This window comes from Syngnathus floridae, chromosome 3 (assembly GCF_059516105.1).
Source record: "Syngnathus floridae isolate MCC-2025c chromosome 3, RoL_Sflo_1.0, whole genome shotgun sequence".
Classification (NCBI taxonomy): domain Eukaryota; kingdom Metazoa; phylum Chordata; class Actinopteri; order Syngnathiformes; family Syngnathidae; genus Syngnathus; species Syngnathus floridae.
The window spans coordinates 3,064,594-3,080,499 of NC_142415.1; the positions used below are offsets into that span (position 1 = coordinate 3,064,594).

Genomic DNA, 15,906 nt, shown 5'->3' on the forward strand with positions numbered 1-15,906 from the left:
AGGTAGTGGCGATCAGCGCCGATTAGCAGGCGCAGTTCCGTTTTGGCGACGTGCGCCCCAGAAGTCTAGCGTGGAGGGGACGTCAGCCGGCCAGCGCTCATAGCGTGGGGCATGCCTCTGAGCAATATGCTTCACTGAGGACAAGCACGGGGTGCGCAGTTAGCTGCCGCGCAAGTAGGAAAGAAGCACTGCCGTCTAGGAGTTGGGACAGCGGCAATGAGCCCTGTTCACGTGGGGCGTGCTTCTGAGCAATGTGCGTCACTGCGGACATGACTGAGTTCAAGCGCAGGAGGCGGCAGCCAGTCAACCACGCTCAAGGGAAGAAGCACCAACCGGTCCAGAAGAAGTTGGGAGACATGGCTATATCACGTTTGTTATTTCATTTACTATGAAAATACAATACATACACAGAACAGTGTGTTATTAAGGGAATGGGAAAGGTTTAAGTCGCGTAAAGGTATTGGGGAGGGTTTAATAAGCTTTGATATTGTATACTAGACCACAATGCAGGAGGAGATTCATGCGCAATGGCGACTCCTTTGGTTTCGCTACGGATGATGTCCCCCAGGTTAGTGTTGTAATTTTGAAGGTGGACTCATTGCATTGCGTCACACGGGGAAAATAACACTCTTCTAATTGACTTGCAATCCATCCATCCCCTCTAGCGGCCAACAAGAAACATTATGTGTTGGAAATGTCAATACAATGTGTTAAAATTTCTAAATAATATATATACCGTTTCTACTTTACGGATTTTTGTTTTTCACAGGTGGTTCTGAAACGCATCTCCTGCGATAAATGAGGGATCACTGAATAGCCTACCAATGCTAATTAAAACACACTTGAGGGTAGGGCTGAACAAGTTTAAGAAAAGTGTTGTGTTGTGATTTTTCTGACAGATATTGCGATTTTAATTCAGCTTGCTTTTTTTTTAAAATCAAGCTTTATTGCATTATTCAAAATGTGCAGTAACACAAACATGACAGAAAATGACATCATACCATTTAAAATATTGATATCTACTACTGGGCTTAACTGCCTCAAACAGAGACAAGTCATATGGCCTGAAATTCAGATCATAGTATTAATTGAATCTTTTGGTCCTATAAAGCAATGGTGGGTGTAAAAGTTTAAAAATCCTCCTGGGAGTATTGCTGATTGTGTTATTTAAATGTGGAAAGGTAAATGTTTCCTTTTAAAAGGGTCAGAAAGTACGATATTCATTCTTTGCTGTGCTTCTTTTTCCATTTTTCATTTTGCAATAAAGTTATCAGCATGCGATTTTGGATGGTTGGGTGGCTGGGCGGGGGATTGCTTGGGAAGACAATGGGATAATTGATTGCAAAAAGATTAATTTGTGACAGCATTAGTTGCATGTGTTACACATGCCACCCAGTTATACAAAAGAAAGAAACCTAGCCGAGCTAGCAAATGCCCATAACAGTGTTCGTATATTTTTCTCATTACTGTATGTCTTAATGATGTAACTAGGTCCCTATCAGTTGTTAGTTTGGACTTCAATGCTATTTTTTTATTTCAAATCCTAAAAGAGTTATGTATGTTTAGATTGAATTCATAAATATGATTCAAGAAAAAGAAAATGTTTAATTAAAAAAAATAAAAATACAATACTTCACAGAAATTCAATTTTTAGAGGCAATGTGAGGGTGCAGCACACACGTTAATGGTCAGAATGATGCTGCCACGATCTAAATTTGGGCCACAAAAAAAATTCTGCACAAAGCAATATTTGGATAGACCGGAATAAAAACACATAAAAGCAATCTAAAACATGACTCACTACTGAATGTTGTAATTATCTAATTAGTGGGTTGTTACATTTCAACAAAATGGTCTAACCTTGGGGTAATGGGGGACAATAACACGCACAAACTGTTATGTCCAGTCGACTTCATTATTGGATATTCCTTTCATGCCGCGTACTTGGTCAGCAAGTGTCACAGTGATTTTGAAGGCTACATTGCTTCATTTATAAACCGGCCAGTGCATATAACAAAGGTGGTGCCTAAGAATCGCCAGTAACAATAAATCCATATTTAAGTACTGATAATATTGCATTCATTGGGTTTTTCCCCTTACTGAAGAAATTCTTCAAGGACGTTTGTTTGTTCATTTCTTCTACCTTGTGGACATTTTAACATCTATATCACTGGACATTGACTAGCATATAAGGCAGACAGCTGATTTTCAAAAGGCATCATCTTATTTACAGAGTAGCATGCAACTCTCATTAGATGATTTCACGTCACGTTTCACATGCTCTTACACAATTGGATCTGAGCGACAGCCAGCTGGAGCTAATCCGACTGTGACACTGTGCTTCTAGTCTTAGATCACTGCTCCTGGCTATACTACTCTTATGCAAGGGGGGAAGCCCATCTGGTCTTGGATCAGCGCCTAACTTTGTCCTCCTCTGGCTACGGCAGAAACAAGAGCACCATTAAGCATTGCTCAGTCCTAACTGGAAGTCATCATCGGATAAAGACGAATATGACAGAGACTGTGGACATACCAATGTATAAATTTCATTTGAAATGAGCAACCTGTTCATTCCTCAAACAAGGACAAGTCAAGTCAAGTTTATTTGTATAGCCCTAAATCACAAACAGTCTCAAAGGGCTTCACATAGACAAAAATTGACAATTATTCTCAAAGCATCCCGATCTTAAGCTCCCAAAAGGGCAGGGAAAAACTCAAAAAACCCCTACCAGAGGAAAATGAGCCGCAGACAAGTGCCTTTCTACAATAATCGTTTATTCATTCAAGTCAACACTTAATTTCAATACGTTGTCCGTGTGCAAATAAGCTTCCTTGTTAATTTTAGACAGTACAGTACAGTGAAGTTGCACAGAATATGAGAGAATACGGTTGACCTGTTTTCATGTGGAGGTCTAGCTGCACAGTGTAACAGTGTGACTCGAAAAAAATCCTCTGTTTCACATTCTACTTGTGTTAATTTCTGTTGATCACTTTTAAACTGTTTAGATCTGCAAAGGCACGACGCAAAGACTGCAATGGTGTGTATATTAACAAGCATCAAAATATGCACTATCCGACTGTAGTTTTGCGGGTCAAAATTTGCATTTTGTTCCTCATCATCAATTAATAGCAAAACTGAGAATCACACATTTTTAAATTTTTTCCACTAATTGCAAGAGAAAGGGGGAAAAAGGTAAGTATTGGCGACCTTAACAGATTACCGTAATTTCCAGACTATAATTTGCTCGGGAGTACAAGTCGCACCGACCATAAAATGCATAATAAAGACGAAAAGCACATATATAAATCGCACCGGAGTACAAGTCGTACATGAATGGGCAACAACAGGCTAAACGATACGGTATGCTAACGTTACATAAACACAAACGAGGAACTGAGAACATGTCTGACGTAGCATCCATCCATTTTCTGTACTGCTTTGTCCCCACGGGGGTTGCGGGAGTGCTGGAGCCTATCCCAGCTGTCATCGGGCAGTAGGCGGGGGACACCCTGAACTGGTTGGCAGCCAATCGCAGGGCACACCGAGACGAACAACCATCCACACTCGCACTCACACATCAGGGCAATTTGGAATGCTCACTCGGCCTACCAAGCATGTTTTTGGGATGTGGGAGGAAACCGGAGTGCCCGGAGAAAACCCACGCGGACACGGGGAGAACATGCAAACGCCACACAGCGAGGGCCAGAGGTGGAATCGAACCCACACCCTCCTAACTATGAGGCGGGCGTGCTAACAAGTGCGCCACCGAGCCGCCCCAGGCGTAACATATTAACAGTTATTCAAATAACTATAAATAAACAAATAACACGTTTATCAAACCAGATGTGTCACTACAAATCATTAAATCCATCGAATTCTTCATCCTTTGTGTCGCCGCTGCTGACTCCGGAAGTGCATGCGGCGCTGACGTCGGACACATCGTCAGTTGCGGTTCCAGTTATTTCACAGGCCTATAGAACTGTATATAAACTATATATCAAATAAGTATAACATACGTAAATAAAAATTTTATTGAACCATCCGTGTCACTCCAAATCATTAAATCCATTGAAATCTTCATCCTCTGTGTCACTTAATAAAAACGCTGCTGCTGACTCCGGAAGTGCATGCGGCGCTGACGTCGGACTCATCGTCAGTTGCGGTTCCAGTTATTTCATAGGCCTATATAACTGTATATATACTATATATCAAACAACTAGAACATAAATAACAATTTTATCGAACCATTCGTGTCACTCCAAATCATTAAATTTATTGAAATCTTTGTCCTCTGTCATTTAAAAAAAAAACACCACTGCTGATGCGGCGTTGAGGTCAGACTCATTGTCAGTTGCGGCTGTTATTATTCCACTGGCCTTGTGCGGCCTCAATGCGGTTTAATGTGAAAATAACATGTGAAGTGATCAACTATATTATAGTAAGTAAGTAATGTGTTAATAATTTCACATATAAGTCGCTCCTGATTATAAGTCCCCGGCCAAACTATGAAAAAAACTGTGACTTATTGTCCGGAAAATACGGTAATTGAATTTCCAGTCATTTCGATTCATGAACAGTCCAAGTTAGAATTGGGTTCAGGTAAGCAATTATGCTCCTAACTTCTGGTTCCATTGTACCATCATAGGAACACGTTATTCTCTCTGCATCATCAATTGATCAACAATTAGATCAATGTTGTTCAACATTTATTGAACAAAAGCATCTAATTTATATTTCATTTTTTATATTATTTGTCAGTGTAGTCACAAATGGGCTTTTTTTAATTGAACACTAGTCTTATATAGACCCTTTCATGGCCTACGTCATGATAACATCACAGAGTGAAATGGAGCCCAAAGAAGAAGACGCTGGAGGCAAGTGAACAGAAGCCAGGAGTAAACACTGCTACTTTTTCATAGTAAAATGTTGTCTTGTTGGCAAACTCGTAAAAGCAAAAACAAAAACTAGAAATTCATAAATTCACATTTTCTGCCAGTCAGAGAAATTGCAGATGGCTATGGTTGAACGCAATTAGGCAAAAGGATTGGACTAAGAGTTTGAACAACAGGGCCCATTTTCGCAGCGCACACTTTATATCAGGTATTCTTTCCCTTTCTTGACTTGGCAGTACTTGTGACCTCATGACACAAAAGTCCCAGTTCAAGTTGTTGTTTGGTCTATCTTGAACATGTCCATTCAAGACATATTATAGGCTTCTAGTGATTTATAGGCCTTTGGTTTATCTTTGTAATAAGCGCTTATAAACGCCAGGAGTAAATGGCTGTACCATTGCATGGTGGGCATTCTTAAATTGTCTAACCAGTGAGTGAGGGTGTCGAAGTTGTTAAATATCTGCCCATTAATCAGAGTCAACTGTATAAAAGTAACGTTCATGGTTGTGAATCTTATCACATGTCTCCTTTCGGCTTTTCCCCGAAAGGGTCGCCACAGCGAAACGCCCGTTTTTGTTCAGATGATTCGCATGAGATGTTTTTGGCTCAGTTTTTACGCCGGATGCCCTTTCTGACGCAACCCTCTGCATTTACCCGCTTGGGACTGGCACAGAGGAGACACTGACATGTGCCCCCCTATGGCTGCATATGGTTCCCTGACCGGGAATCAAACACAGACCGCGGCGGTGAAAGCCCCGCATCCTAACCACTGGACCATAAGGGAGAGTGAATCTTGTCACATATTCACTCAAAACACTGTTTTCCAGGTCCATTCCTACGGAACCATCCATCCATCAATCCATCCATCCATCCATCCATCCATCCATCCATCCATCCATTTTCTTCCGCTTATCCAGTGTTGGGTCGCGGGGGCAGCAGCTTTGGGAGGGACTCCCAGACTTCCCTCTCCCCAGGCACTTCATCCAGCTCATCCCGGGGGATCCCAAGGCGTCTCCAGCGCGTCCTGGGTCGTCCACGGGGTATCCTACCGGTGGGATATGCCCGGAACACCTCTCCAGGGAGGCATCCAGGAGACATCCTGATGAGATGCCCGAGCCACCTCATCTGGCTCCTCTCGACGTGGAGGAGCACCGGCTCTACTCCGAGTCTCTCCCGGATGACCAAGCTTCTCACCTTATCTCTAAGGGAGAGCCCGGACACCCTGCAAAGGAAACTCATTTCGGCCACTTGTATCCGGGATCTTGTTCTTTCGGTCACGACCCATACCTCGTGACCATAGGTGAGGGTAGGAGTGTAGATCGACCGGTAAATTGAGAGCTTTGCCTTTTGGCTCAGCTCTCTCTTCACCACAACAGACAGAGTCCGCATTACTGCCGACGCTGCACCGATGCGCCTGTCGATCTCGCGCGCCATCCGCCTCGTGAACAAGACCCCAAGTTACTTGAACTTCTCCACTTGGGACAGGATCTCATCCCCAATCCAGAGAGGGCATTCCACCCTTTTCCGACCGAGGACCATGGACTCGGATTTGGAGGTGCTGACCATCATCCCGACCGCTTCACACTCAGCTGCGAACGGCTCCAGTGAGAGCTGGAAATCACGACTTGAAGAAGCCAACAGCATCACGTCGTCTGCAAAAAGAAGAGACGTAATGCTGAGGACCCCACTGGACACCCTCAACCGGACCAGGGTGTAGAGCTGGTCCACTGTTCCACGGCCAGCACGAAAGCCACACTGCTCCTCCTGAATCTGAGGTTCAACCTCCCGATGCACCCTCCTCTCTGGCACCTATGAATAGACCTTACCAGGGAGACTGAGGCGTGTGATTCCCCTGTAATCCCCCTTCTTAAAGAGGGGAACCACCACCACAGTCTGCCAATCCAGAGGCACCGTCCCCGATGTCCACGCAATGTTGCAGAGGCGTGTCAGCCATGACAGCCCCACAACATCCAGAGCCTTTAAAAACTCTGGGTGGATCTCGTCCACCCCTGGGGCCTTGCCCCCAAGGAGTTTTTCAACTACCTCAGTGACTTCCACCCTAGAGATTGGAAAGTCCGCCTCAGAGTCTCCAGGCCCTGCTTCCACAATGGAAGGCATGTCGGTGGAATTGAGGAGGTCTTCGAAGTAGTCTCCCCACCGACTCGCGACGTCCCGAGTCGAGGTCAGCACCACGCCATCTCCACTGTAAACAGTGTTAACGGCGCACTGCTTCCCCTTCCTGAGACGCCGGATGGTGGACCAGAATTTCCTCGAAGCCGTCCGAAAGTCATTCTCCATGGCCTCACCAAACTCCTCCCACGCCCGGGTTTTTGCCTCAGCAACCGCCAAAGCCGCGTTCCGCTTGGCCATCCGGTACCTGTCAGCTGCCTCCGGAGTCCCGCAGGCCAAAACGGCCCGATAGGACTCCTTCATCAGCTTGACGGCATCCCTTACCGCCGGTGTCCACCTGTGGGTTCGGGGATTGCCGCCACGACAGGCACCAACGACCTTGCAGCCACAGCTCCGGTCGGCCGCCTCAACAATGGAGGCGCGGAACATGGTCCACTCAGACTCAATGTCCCCCGCCTCCCCCGGGACGTGGTAAAAGCTCTGCCGGAGGTGGGAGTTGAAGCTCTTCCTGACAGGAGATTCTGCCAGACGTTCCCAGCAGACCCTCACAGAGCGTTTGGGTCTGCCAGGTCGGACCGGCATCTTTCCCCACCATCGGAGCCAACCCACCACCAGGTGGTGATCAGTTGACAGCTCCGCCCCTCTCTTCACCCGAGTGCCCAAAACATGCGGCCGCAAATCCGATGACACGACTACAAAGTCGATCATCGAACTGCGGCCTAGGGTGTCCTGGTGCCAAGTGCACACATGGACACCCTTATGCTTGAACATGGTGTTCATTATTGAAAATCTATGTCGAGCACAGAAGTCCAACAATAGAACACCGCTCGGGTTCAGATCGGGGGGGCCGTTCCTCCCAATCACGCCCTTCCAGGTCTCACTGTCATTGCCCACGTGAGCATTGAAGTCACCCAGTAGAACGATGGAGTCCCCAGAAGGAGCGCTCTCCAGCACTTCCTCCAGGGACCCCAAGAAGGGTGGGTACTCTGAGCTGCCGTTTGGTGCATAGACACAAACAACAGTCAGGACCCGTCCCCCCACCCGAAGGCGGAGGGAGGCTACCCTCTCGTTCACCGGGGTGAACCCCAATGTGCAGGCGCCCAGCCGGGGGGCAATAAGTATACCCACACCTGCTCGACGCCTCTCACTGTGGGCAACTTCAGAGTGGAAGAGAGTCCAGGCCCTCTCGAGAGGGCTTGTACCGGAACCCAAACTGTGCGTGGAGGCTAGTCCGACTATATCTAGTCGGAATTTTTCTGCCTCGCACACCAGCTCGGGCTCCTTTCCAGCCAGAGAGGTGACATTCCATGTCCCAAGAGCCAGCTTCTGCAGCCGGGGATCAGACCGCCAAGGTCCCTGCCTTTGGCTGCCGCCCAGCTCACATTGCACCCGACCCCTTCGGCCCCTCCCACAGGTGGTGAGCCCATGGAAAATCCATTAAATCCATCGATCAAATTCCTCATCCTTTATCAACATCGCCGCGCGTGCGCCCTGACGTCAGCCTCGTCTTTATTCCACAGATCTAGTATATCACTATATTGTAGCGTTAACAAAGTACAAGGATAGACGTGGGTTTGGTAAACGACTCTTTATTAAACAAAACAAACTTCCAAGCGTGCGGCGGCGTGGACTTCCAGACACGAGAGCTCCATGCCATAGGACCGGCCGTGCGTAATGGCCATGTCCGAGCCCCATGCACGTTCGCGGACAGCCACTCGGCCGAGCGCCGGCCCCCGACTCAGTAGAGTAGGACCGGGCGTGCGTAAAAGCCATAATAGTTTTTCAAACCTTCTATGTCACTCCAAATCCTTAATTCCTTCAAACTCTTTGTCCTCCGTGTCACTTAGAAATGATCACCGCTAATGATGCCGGTAGCCCTTACATGGGTACGTTTGTCCTTTACGTAAACAACCGCCGCGCCGTGCCACTGACGTCACTTGAAATAGTAATCCATTGGTACATCACGGTTCTCCAAACTTTCTTTCTGCTTCTCGATTACTGTTTTCAGCTGCATATTTTACAACTTGAAGTTTGTAACCTGCAAACTTTTTGGTGCCATTTTTCTTAAGCCCACCTAGTTGATGAGTCACGGCCAACGGTGAAATTTAGAGCGCCCTCATCCAGTTTCGTCTGAAAATATAATTTTTTTCAGATGTAGTTTTTTGTTTTGTTTATTTGGTTGTTTTATCAAAGTCTGCTTTATCGTCGACACAGACACACAAAGAGATTGAAATTACGTTCCCACTATCCCTCGGTGAGATAGTACACATTTGCATACAAGCAACACAAAAAACCCAAGAAGGCACAAACAATGAATAAATGAGAGTGTTGAATAAATGATAAATAAACAAATAATAGATAATAATAATAATAAATATAAGAGGAGCAAAAATGGAGCAAGTGTACATACAGCAGACAGTGGACTTGGATATGGTGCTTTAAAGTGTTAATTGCTTTATTTGATGTTTTCTCTATTTTTTATGTTTTGAATATGTTCAAGATAAAGATATAAAAGCATGTGAAGTGATCAACTATACTAAAAATAACATGGGAAGTGGTCAACTATACTTGTAAGTGATGTCTTAATGATCAAGTAAAAATTTGTGAAAAAAAACATATATAAGTCGCTCCTGAGTATAAGTCGCCCCCCCACCCAAACTATGAAAAAAGCCGTGACTTATAGTCTGGAAATTACGGTACAATACATGCGCAGAACAACGTGGGAATGGTTATTGAGGGAATGGGAAAGATTTATGTCGCGTAAAGGTATTGGGGAGGGTTTAAAAAGCTTTAATATTGTGTACTGGACCACAATGCAGGAGGGGATTCATGCGCAACAGTGATTCACTTAGGTTTTGGTATGCATAATGCGCCCGTTTAGTGAAGTGTGGTAATTCTGAAGGTGGACTCATTGCATAGCTTGGCACAAAAAAAAAAAAAAAACACTTTTGTAATTGATTTGCAATACATACATCAGGGATGAGAATGGATAATGTGAAAAAACACTGAAAAGTAGCCGGTGGCCTGGGGGGCCGACAGGGGGTCTGGGGGGGGTCGATGATCTTCAATGATATATACCGTATTTTTCGTACCAAAAGGCGCAATTATTTCATATATAGGGCGCACCGGATTAAAAGGCACATAAAATAGAAGCTATACTGCAACAAACTGAGATCGACTAGGGTTGCGGTATGCAACCACTAGCCCAGTGATGGGCAAACTATGGCCCGCGGGCCACATCCGACCCACAGGGCCGTTTAATCCGGCCCGCCAAACCTGAATAAATTGTATTATTAAACTTTTTTTGGGGTCATTTTCCCTGCAATGACTATGTTTCCCTAGTAGATGGGGAAGCGCCCGCCCGCGCATTTACTCCCAGAAGCCGTGTCAGAAAGCTCGGTGCACACTCACAAGTGCGTGTACGTACTCAGTAGTACGGACCCGGCGCACTCCACGCTCTTTTTCTATCAGTGCCGAATTGTGTGGGCTGTGACGTCAGCATTCTCATAATGAGCTTTCAGTTACAGTTTTACGCTAAAGCCACCCACAAACCTTCCATTAAAATGGGTGGGCCGAGGAAAGAAAAGGTGGACACTGAGTGCCGTGTGTTAAAAAAGAGTGTCTTATTTAATGAGAATCACTGATAGTATTTTTTGGGTGAAATATTTTTTTTAATGGTGTTAATAATTTAATTTGTTATCAAAATGCTTTTTTTTTTGTATTATCCATGCTTTACCACCTACTAAAGGCCAAAACCTTTTATGCAATGACCTTTGCGTGTCGTTTATATTACTTCAGACAAACACTACATCTATATGCTCCTGGTTCGGCCCCCCAGTCAAAATTTAGAACCCAATTCGGCCCGCAAGTCAAAAAGTTTGCCCACCCCTGCACTAGCCAATTACCAATAAGCCTTCTGTAAACAATCGCATTTCTCAAACTATCTCCTACAAAATGATCGGAACTGACTAAAGTTCGATCTAACACATTGGTACTGCTTACTTATGTTTCCCTTCGCAACATTCGCTTGCATGTAACATTACATGCTTGTAAAAGTAAAAAATTACCTCTGTGTTTTTTTTTTCCGATGTGCTTCTTAATGTTCCTAGCGCCGCGACCTCCATAGCTGATCAAAATACACAAAACCTTCCCCGGGACATCTACTTTACAGATATGTTCACGTGGTTACGGACTGTGTTCCATTGTACAATGGCGGTGCTCTTGAGCCATGCCCAGCTGAAGCACTTCTTGATCCCGTTCAGCTTGTCTATTTCCCTGGCCCGATCCTCATGATGGCGAAAACATTTGCTGAGTAGGAACTAGATCTATCTAACTAAATAACCCGTCTACAAGTGATGAAAACCCAATCGCAAATTTACATTGTGGCAGTGTAAAAACACTAGTTCTCCGCGTAAGTTTAGTTAACAAGTGGAAATGATGTGACAATAGTAGTGCCAAAATGCTGCCGAAAATAAGGCGGATGTTGTCACATCACTGCTGACAGTGAGTTAGGTTTACAGAGGCAAGCCGATTTCCGTACTCACAGCTTAACTAATTTTGCCTTGAGATGTGCCAAAAGATGCCGTCGCGACAGGGGAATGCTCACGAGTCGCCGAGGCTAACATTGCCCGGCCAGCTGGCCAGCCGCTTCTATACCCAAGATTCAAGATTCAAGATTCAAGAGTTTTTTATTCGCCATGTTTGAGCGTGCCAAACAAGGAATTTGACTTCGGTAAATCACAGAAATCATACCCCCCCCATATATAAAAAAAAGAAATTCTCAACGGATTTACACGATTCACGAAAACGATACTTTCGACAGAAAAAAAACACGGAAATTCTCATCCCTCTAGCGGCCAACAAGAAACACTACATGTTGGAAATTTAAACACAGTGGTGTTTAAATTCCTAACTAATTTATATACTGTTTCTATTTTGTAGGTTTTAATTTTTCGCAGGTGGTTCTGGACTGCATCTCCTGCAAAAAGCGAGGGATCACAGTATTATTATTTTGAACCTTGATTAGGGCTGAATGATTTTTAACAAATACAAGTGTATAATATCTATTGCGTAGGCGTAGGTATAAATCAGTAACTCATGAATCAGATTACAATAATACAAACTAATCTCTGGTTTTCACTCAATTTTTCATGTTCCTAGAAACAAGATATGTAACCAATACTGACACAAATGACCCAATTTACTGACCCAATACTGACCCAGTTTTTCTTCTCCAAATTGCAGCCTTTGTCATTTGAAAATTCCTTTTTACTACATTGCAAGGTCAACTTGAATTTGATTTCAAATCCAACCCTAGTGTAAATGTACCACAAAGGTCAGACTCAAGGCCCACAGCCCGGATATATCACGGCACGCCACTGCATGAAACATGTGAAAGCAGAAGGTAAGGGAGATTACGTGTGCACCTGTAGGCTCTTGCCACATGTAAACAAACACAGTGCAGCTCAGCCACCGGCTAGCAGACGTCATGGAAAAGGAAAAAACATAGCATGTACATAGACAACTTCGAGCAGCATCTCCTGGGATCTTCAGATTGAGCCAAAGGAAGAAAAGCAAATGCATTAAAATGATTAAGGAACCTCAAATTGTTACACTTGTCTGCATTCTTCCTAAAACAAAGGCAAACAATTGCTGTTGCAGATTCATAAAAATAATATATTTCATCTGTTTTTGTTTTACATTTGTCATACAATATTTTACTGTATACACAAAACATAAGCAATTGCGCACTTCGTTTCCTTACTGTATCCTTACCATGGAAAAGAAGTACGGCCTTAATAAAAGGTATGTATGACTTTTGGTGCACCATTGCACAATAAGAATTAATATATTTTAAAAAAGAACAATAAAAGCTTAATCCAAATTTCATCGTGCAGTATAATTTATACGTATCTTTCATTTTAAGAAAATATACCTTTTGCTGACCCTAACCTTTAAAGGGCTAGAGACACCGGTATATGTATAAATCGGTTTTAGTTAGCTTATGGGCTTATAAATATAAATTGACGCTCGAAACAACGAAAAGGAAGATGTTGCTCTGAAAAATATAATTTAAATTTGTCGCACAGACGAGTTTGACTGCACCGAGCCGCCAGCCGGAAGTGACGTCTCATGACGTCTCAAGTTGTACGCGTTTAGCTTCAGTGAATGTAAACAAAAAGAGAAGAGGGGCCAGCGCGGAGACGTCGGGCCAGGTTTGCGGCCAACCCAGCTCGCCTAGCCGTGCCTTCCATTATCCTGGCGTACGTTCGTTCGCGGGACGACAAGATGGGTTGAGTTCGCCTGATAGGATCTACGAACCGGACAGTGCGTGCCTGCTGTGTGCTCGTGTTCACAGTGGTCTGGTTGACTGTCATCTTTCCGGACTCTGCTGTGCATCGGGAGCGGCTAGTGTGCTATCACTCTTATTGTTCATCTTCTTGTTTTATATTTCCTGTGTTGTTTACTTGTATGTGCGTTGTGAACTCTGTCTTATCTTTCCGGACTCTGCTGTGCATCGGGAGCGGCTAGCGTGCTATCACTCTTATTGTTCATCTTCTTGTTTTATTTTTCCTGTGTTGTTTACTTGTATGTGCGTTGTGAACGCTGTCTTGTCACCCTGGGATAGTGAGAAACGTAATTTCGATCTCTTTGTGTGTCTTGACAGGCGGAGGAATTGACAATAAAGGAGACTTTGAGACTGACTTTGAAAAGTATGTCGAAGCATGACGGGAGGGGCACAATTCAGAAAACGTGCTCAGCTCGTCGAGAAAATGCGATTTAAGCAATAAAATTAAAAATGCTTATAAAACCCAAACCAAACGTTGCAGGTGGTCATGTCTTCATGTGCCGAGATCAACTCGGCACTCTAAAGCCCCCAAGAGCACTTTTTACTATGCCAACCTAACCAGAGTGACGGGAGGGGCACAATTCAGAAAATGTGCTCAGCTCAGCCCAAGTGAACTGCTAGATTCATCATATTCTGCGTCAAAAGAGGTTTCTGAATCGGATAAAATGATCCTAATATTGCCGCTAGAAACGGAGCTGTCGCTATCATCTGCCATGTTGTTTGGGTTTGTTGACATCCAGATGTACAACGTCACAGTAATGGCGCCGCCAGTTTGGCTTCGTGCGGGACCCGATCGATAAACTGGCATTTCATTTCAGCTTTATTCTTAGTAATCGGTGTCCATTTTTAATTTCCAATGCGGCAAATGTGTTCACTTTATACATTCTATCAAATTCCGTTATAATTGAAAAAAAAAAAAGGGATGTCTCTAGCCCTTTAATTCATAAACATGACTAAATATTTTATCTTGTTGTACTGTTATTAAGAAAACGGCAGATTTAGAATTAGGATTTTTTTTATATTGTTGACTAGTTTTTTTTTCCTTACAATTGATGAATTTTTACCACAATGGCAAATTCAACCACATATCTTATTTTAGAGAATACTACAAAATCAAAATTGTGACAATTTAATATTTTTTTCGGTTGCTAGATAAATAGAACTAATGTTCGCTGTAGTGTTTATATTCTTTACAATGCCTTCTTTACTTTAACCATCAGATACTAACAAAGCAGTATTAAGTTTACTAATTATTCATATTGTGGTTTGGTAACAGGGTTACTATTGGTTACTATTCACAGATTTTAAGAATGGCTAAAAATATTCTGTGGTATGAATAGTGCTATCGTGCGTGTCTTTAGTTTTAACAAAGCGATTACAGTATTTCATTTCTTAAATACGGTTTTATATACATACCGACTGCTCTGGGGGGCGGTATGAGCGATTGAATCATTCTTCACTCTACGAATTTTGGAATCAACAGGCGAGAAGGTAAATAAATAGGGCTAGGCCAGTAGACTACTAGTTTACCTTTCTGTAAATCGTGGATGACACGCAGAACAAGTGCAGTGCAGTAGGACAATATGCAAAATGATCTTTGTGTCACTGAGAGTGAAGAAAGCAATGTGCCAGCAAAAATAATGTGAGGGATTAACAAAAGAACACCGTACTTCAATATTGAAGCCTTATTTACACATCGGTCAACTCATTCTGACAAAGAGAAGTTAGCAAAGCTGTACAGAACAGCACTGCTGCGAACGACCGCACAGTATGGGGGAAGGGGATGGATGCTGGAGCTAGGCTGTGGCGGCCTGGCGGCGGGTTTAGCCCTCTTTTTATTTCACAGACTCGGCAAACTACATAATATTGAATTCTCGTCTCCAAACGAGGTCTTAACACGTTGGGTTCGTCCGAGATGTGAATAGAGGGTGTTGACTTACCGGACGGATTGGCCGCGGCGGGAGTTGCCATGTATCCTCCACGGAGAAAAATAACAAAACGGCAGCGGTGGGGATGACGCACAATACGTCGAGAGAGAGAGAGAGCGAGAGAGAGAGAGAGAGAGAGAGAGAGAGAGAGAGAGAGAGAGAGAGAGAGAGAGAGAGAGAGAGAGAGAGACCGCAGGCTTGGCACGCGAGGCTCCCTTGAGCCGCCAGTCGTCAAAAATCTGCTCTGGGTGATCAGAGGCATTTGAATTGATCGTTTCTGTCTATTGTTAAAGAACAGATTGTGTGAAAGCAGACTAAATTGAACGCAAGGTGTCTGTATGGTAACACCGCGAGATCTTTGGGCTTCTTGAATAAATTATTGTTACACCCAGCAAAGGGCACAGTGACGAATAGAAATGAGATGAAAATCGTTTAGGAAAGTGTGTCCATTCCAAAGTTTTGATTTGTTCTGACAGTTGCTCCTTTCATATCCGCCCCCTGTTCAACACTGCACTGGATATGATAAAAATTACATGTATGCTTTTACACACAAGTAAAATAATTTCACACACACTGCTGAAACCCTCTTAATCATACTACTGAGAT

At 44.0% G+C, this 15,906-nt stretch overlaps 1 protein-coding gene across 6 annotated transcripts in view; it reads right to left on the reverse strand.

Annotated features, from left to right (window-relative positions):
• Positions 1-15,451, reverse strand: part of arnt2 (aryl hydrocarbon receptor nuclear translocator 2) — a 99,908-nt gene extending 84,457 nt beyond the window's left edge. For 3 of the 6 annotated variants that reach the window (XM_088370736.1, XM_088370734.1, XM_088370735.1), the window contains exon 1: positions 15,313-15,451. In XM_088370736.1, the coding sequence (XP_088226862.1) occupies positions 15,313-15,343 (31 nt within the window). In that variant the 5' untranslated portion in view covers positions 15,344-15,451. The remainder of the gene's footprint in view (positions 1-15,312) is intronic. The other 3 variants (XM_088370732.1, XM_088370731.1, XM_088370730.1) reach the window with 1 other exon arrangement.
• Positions 15,452-15,906: the final 455 nt, after the last annotated feature.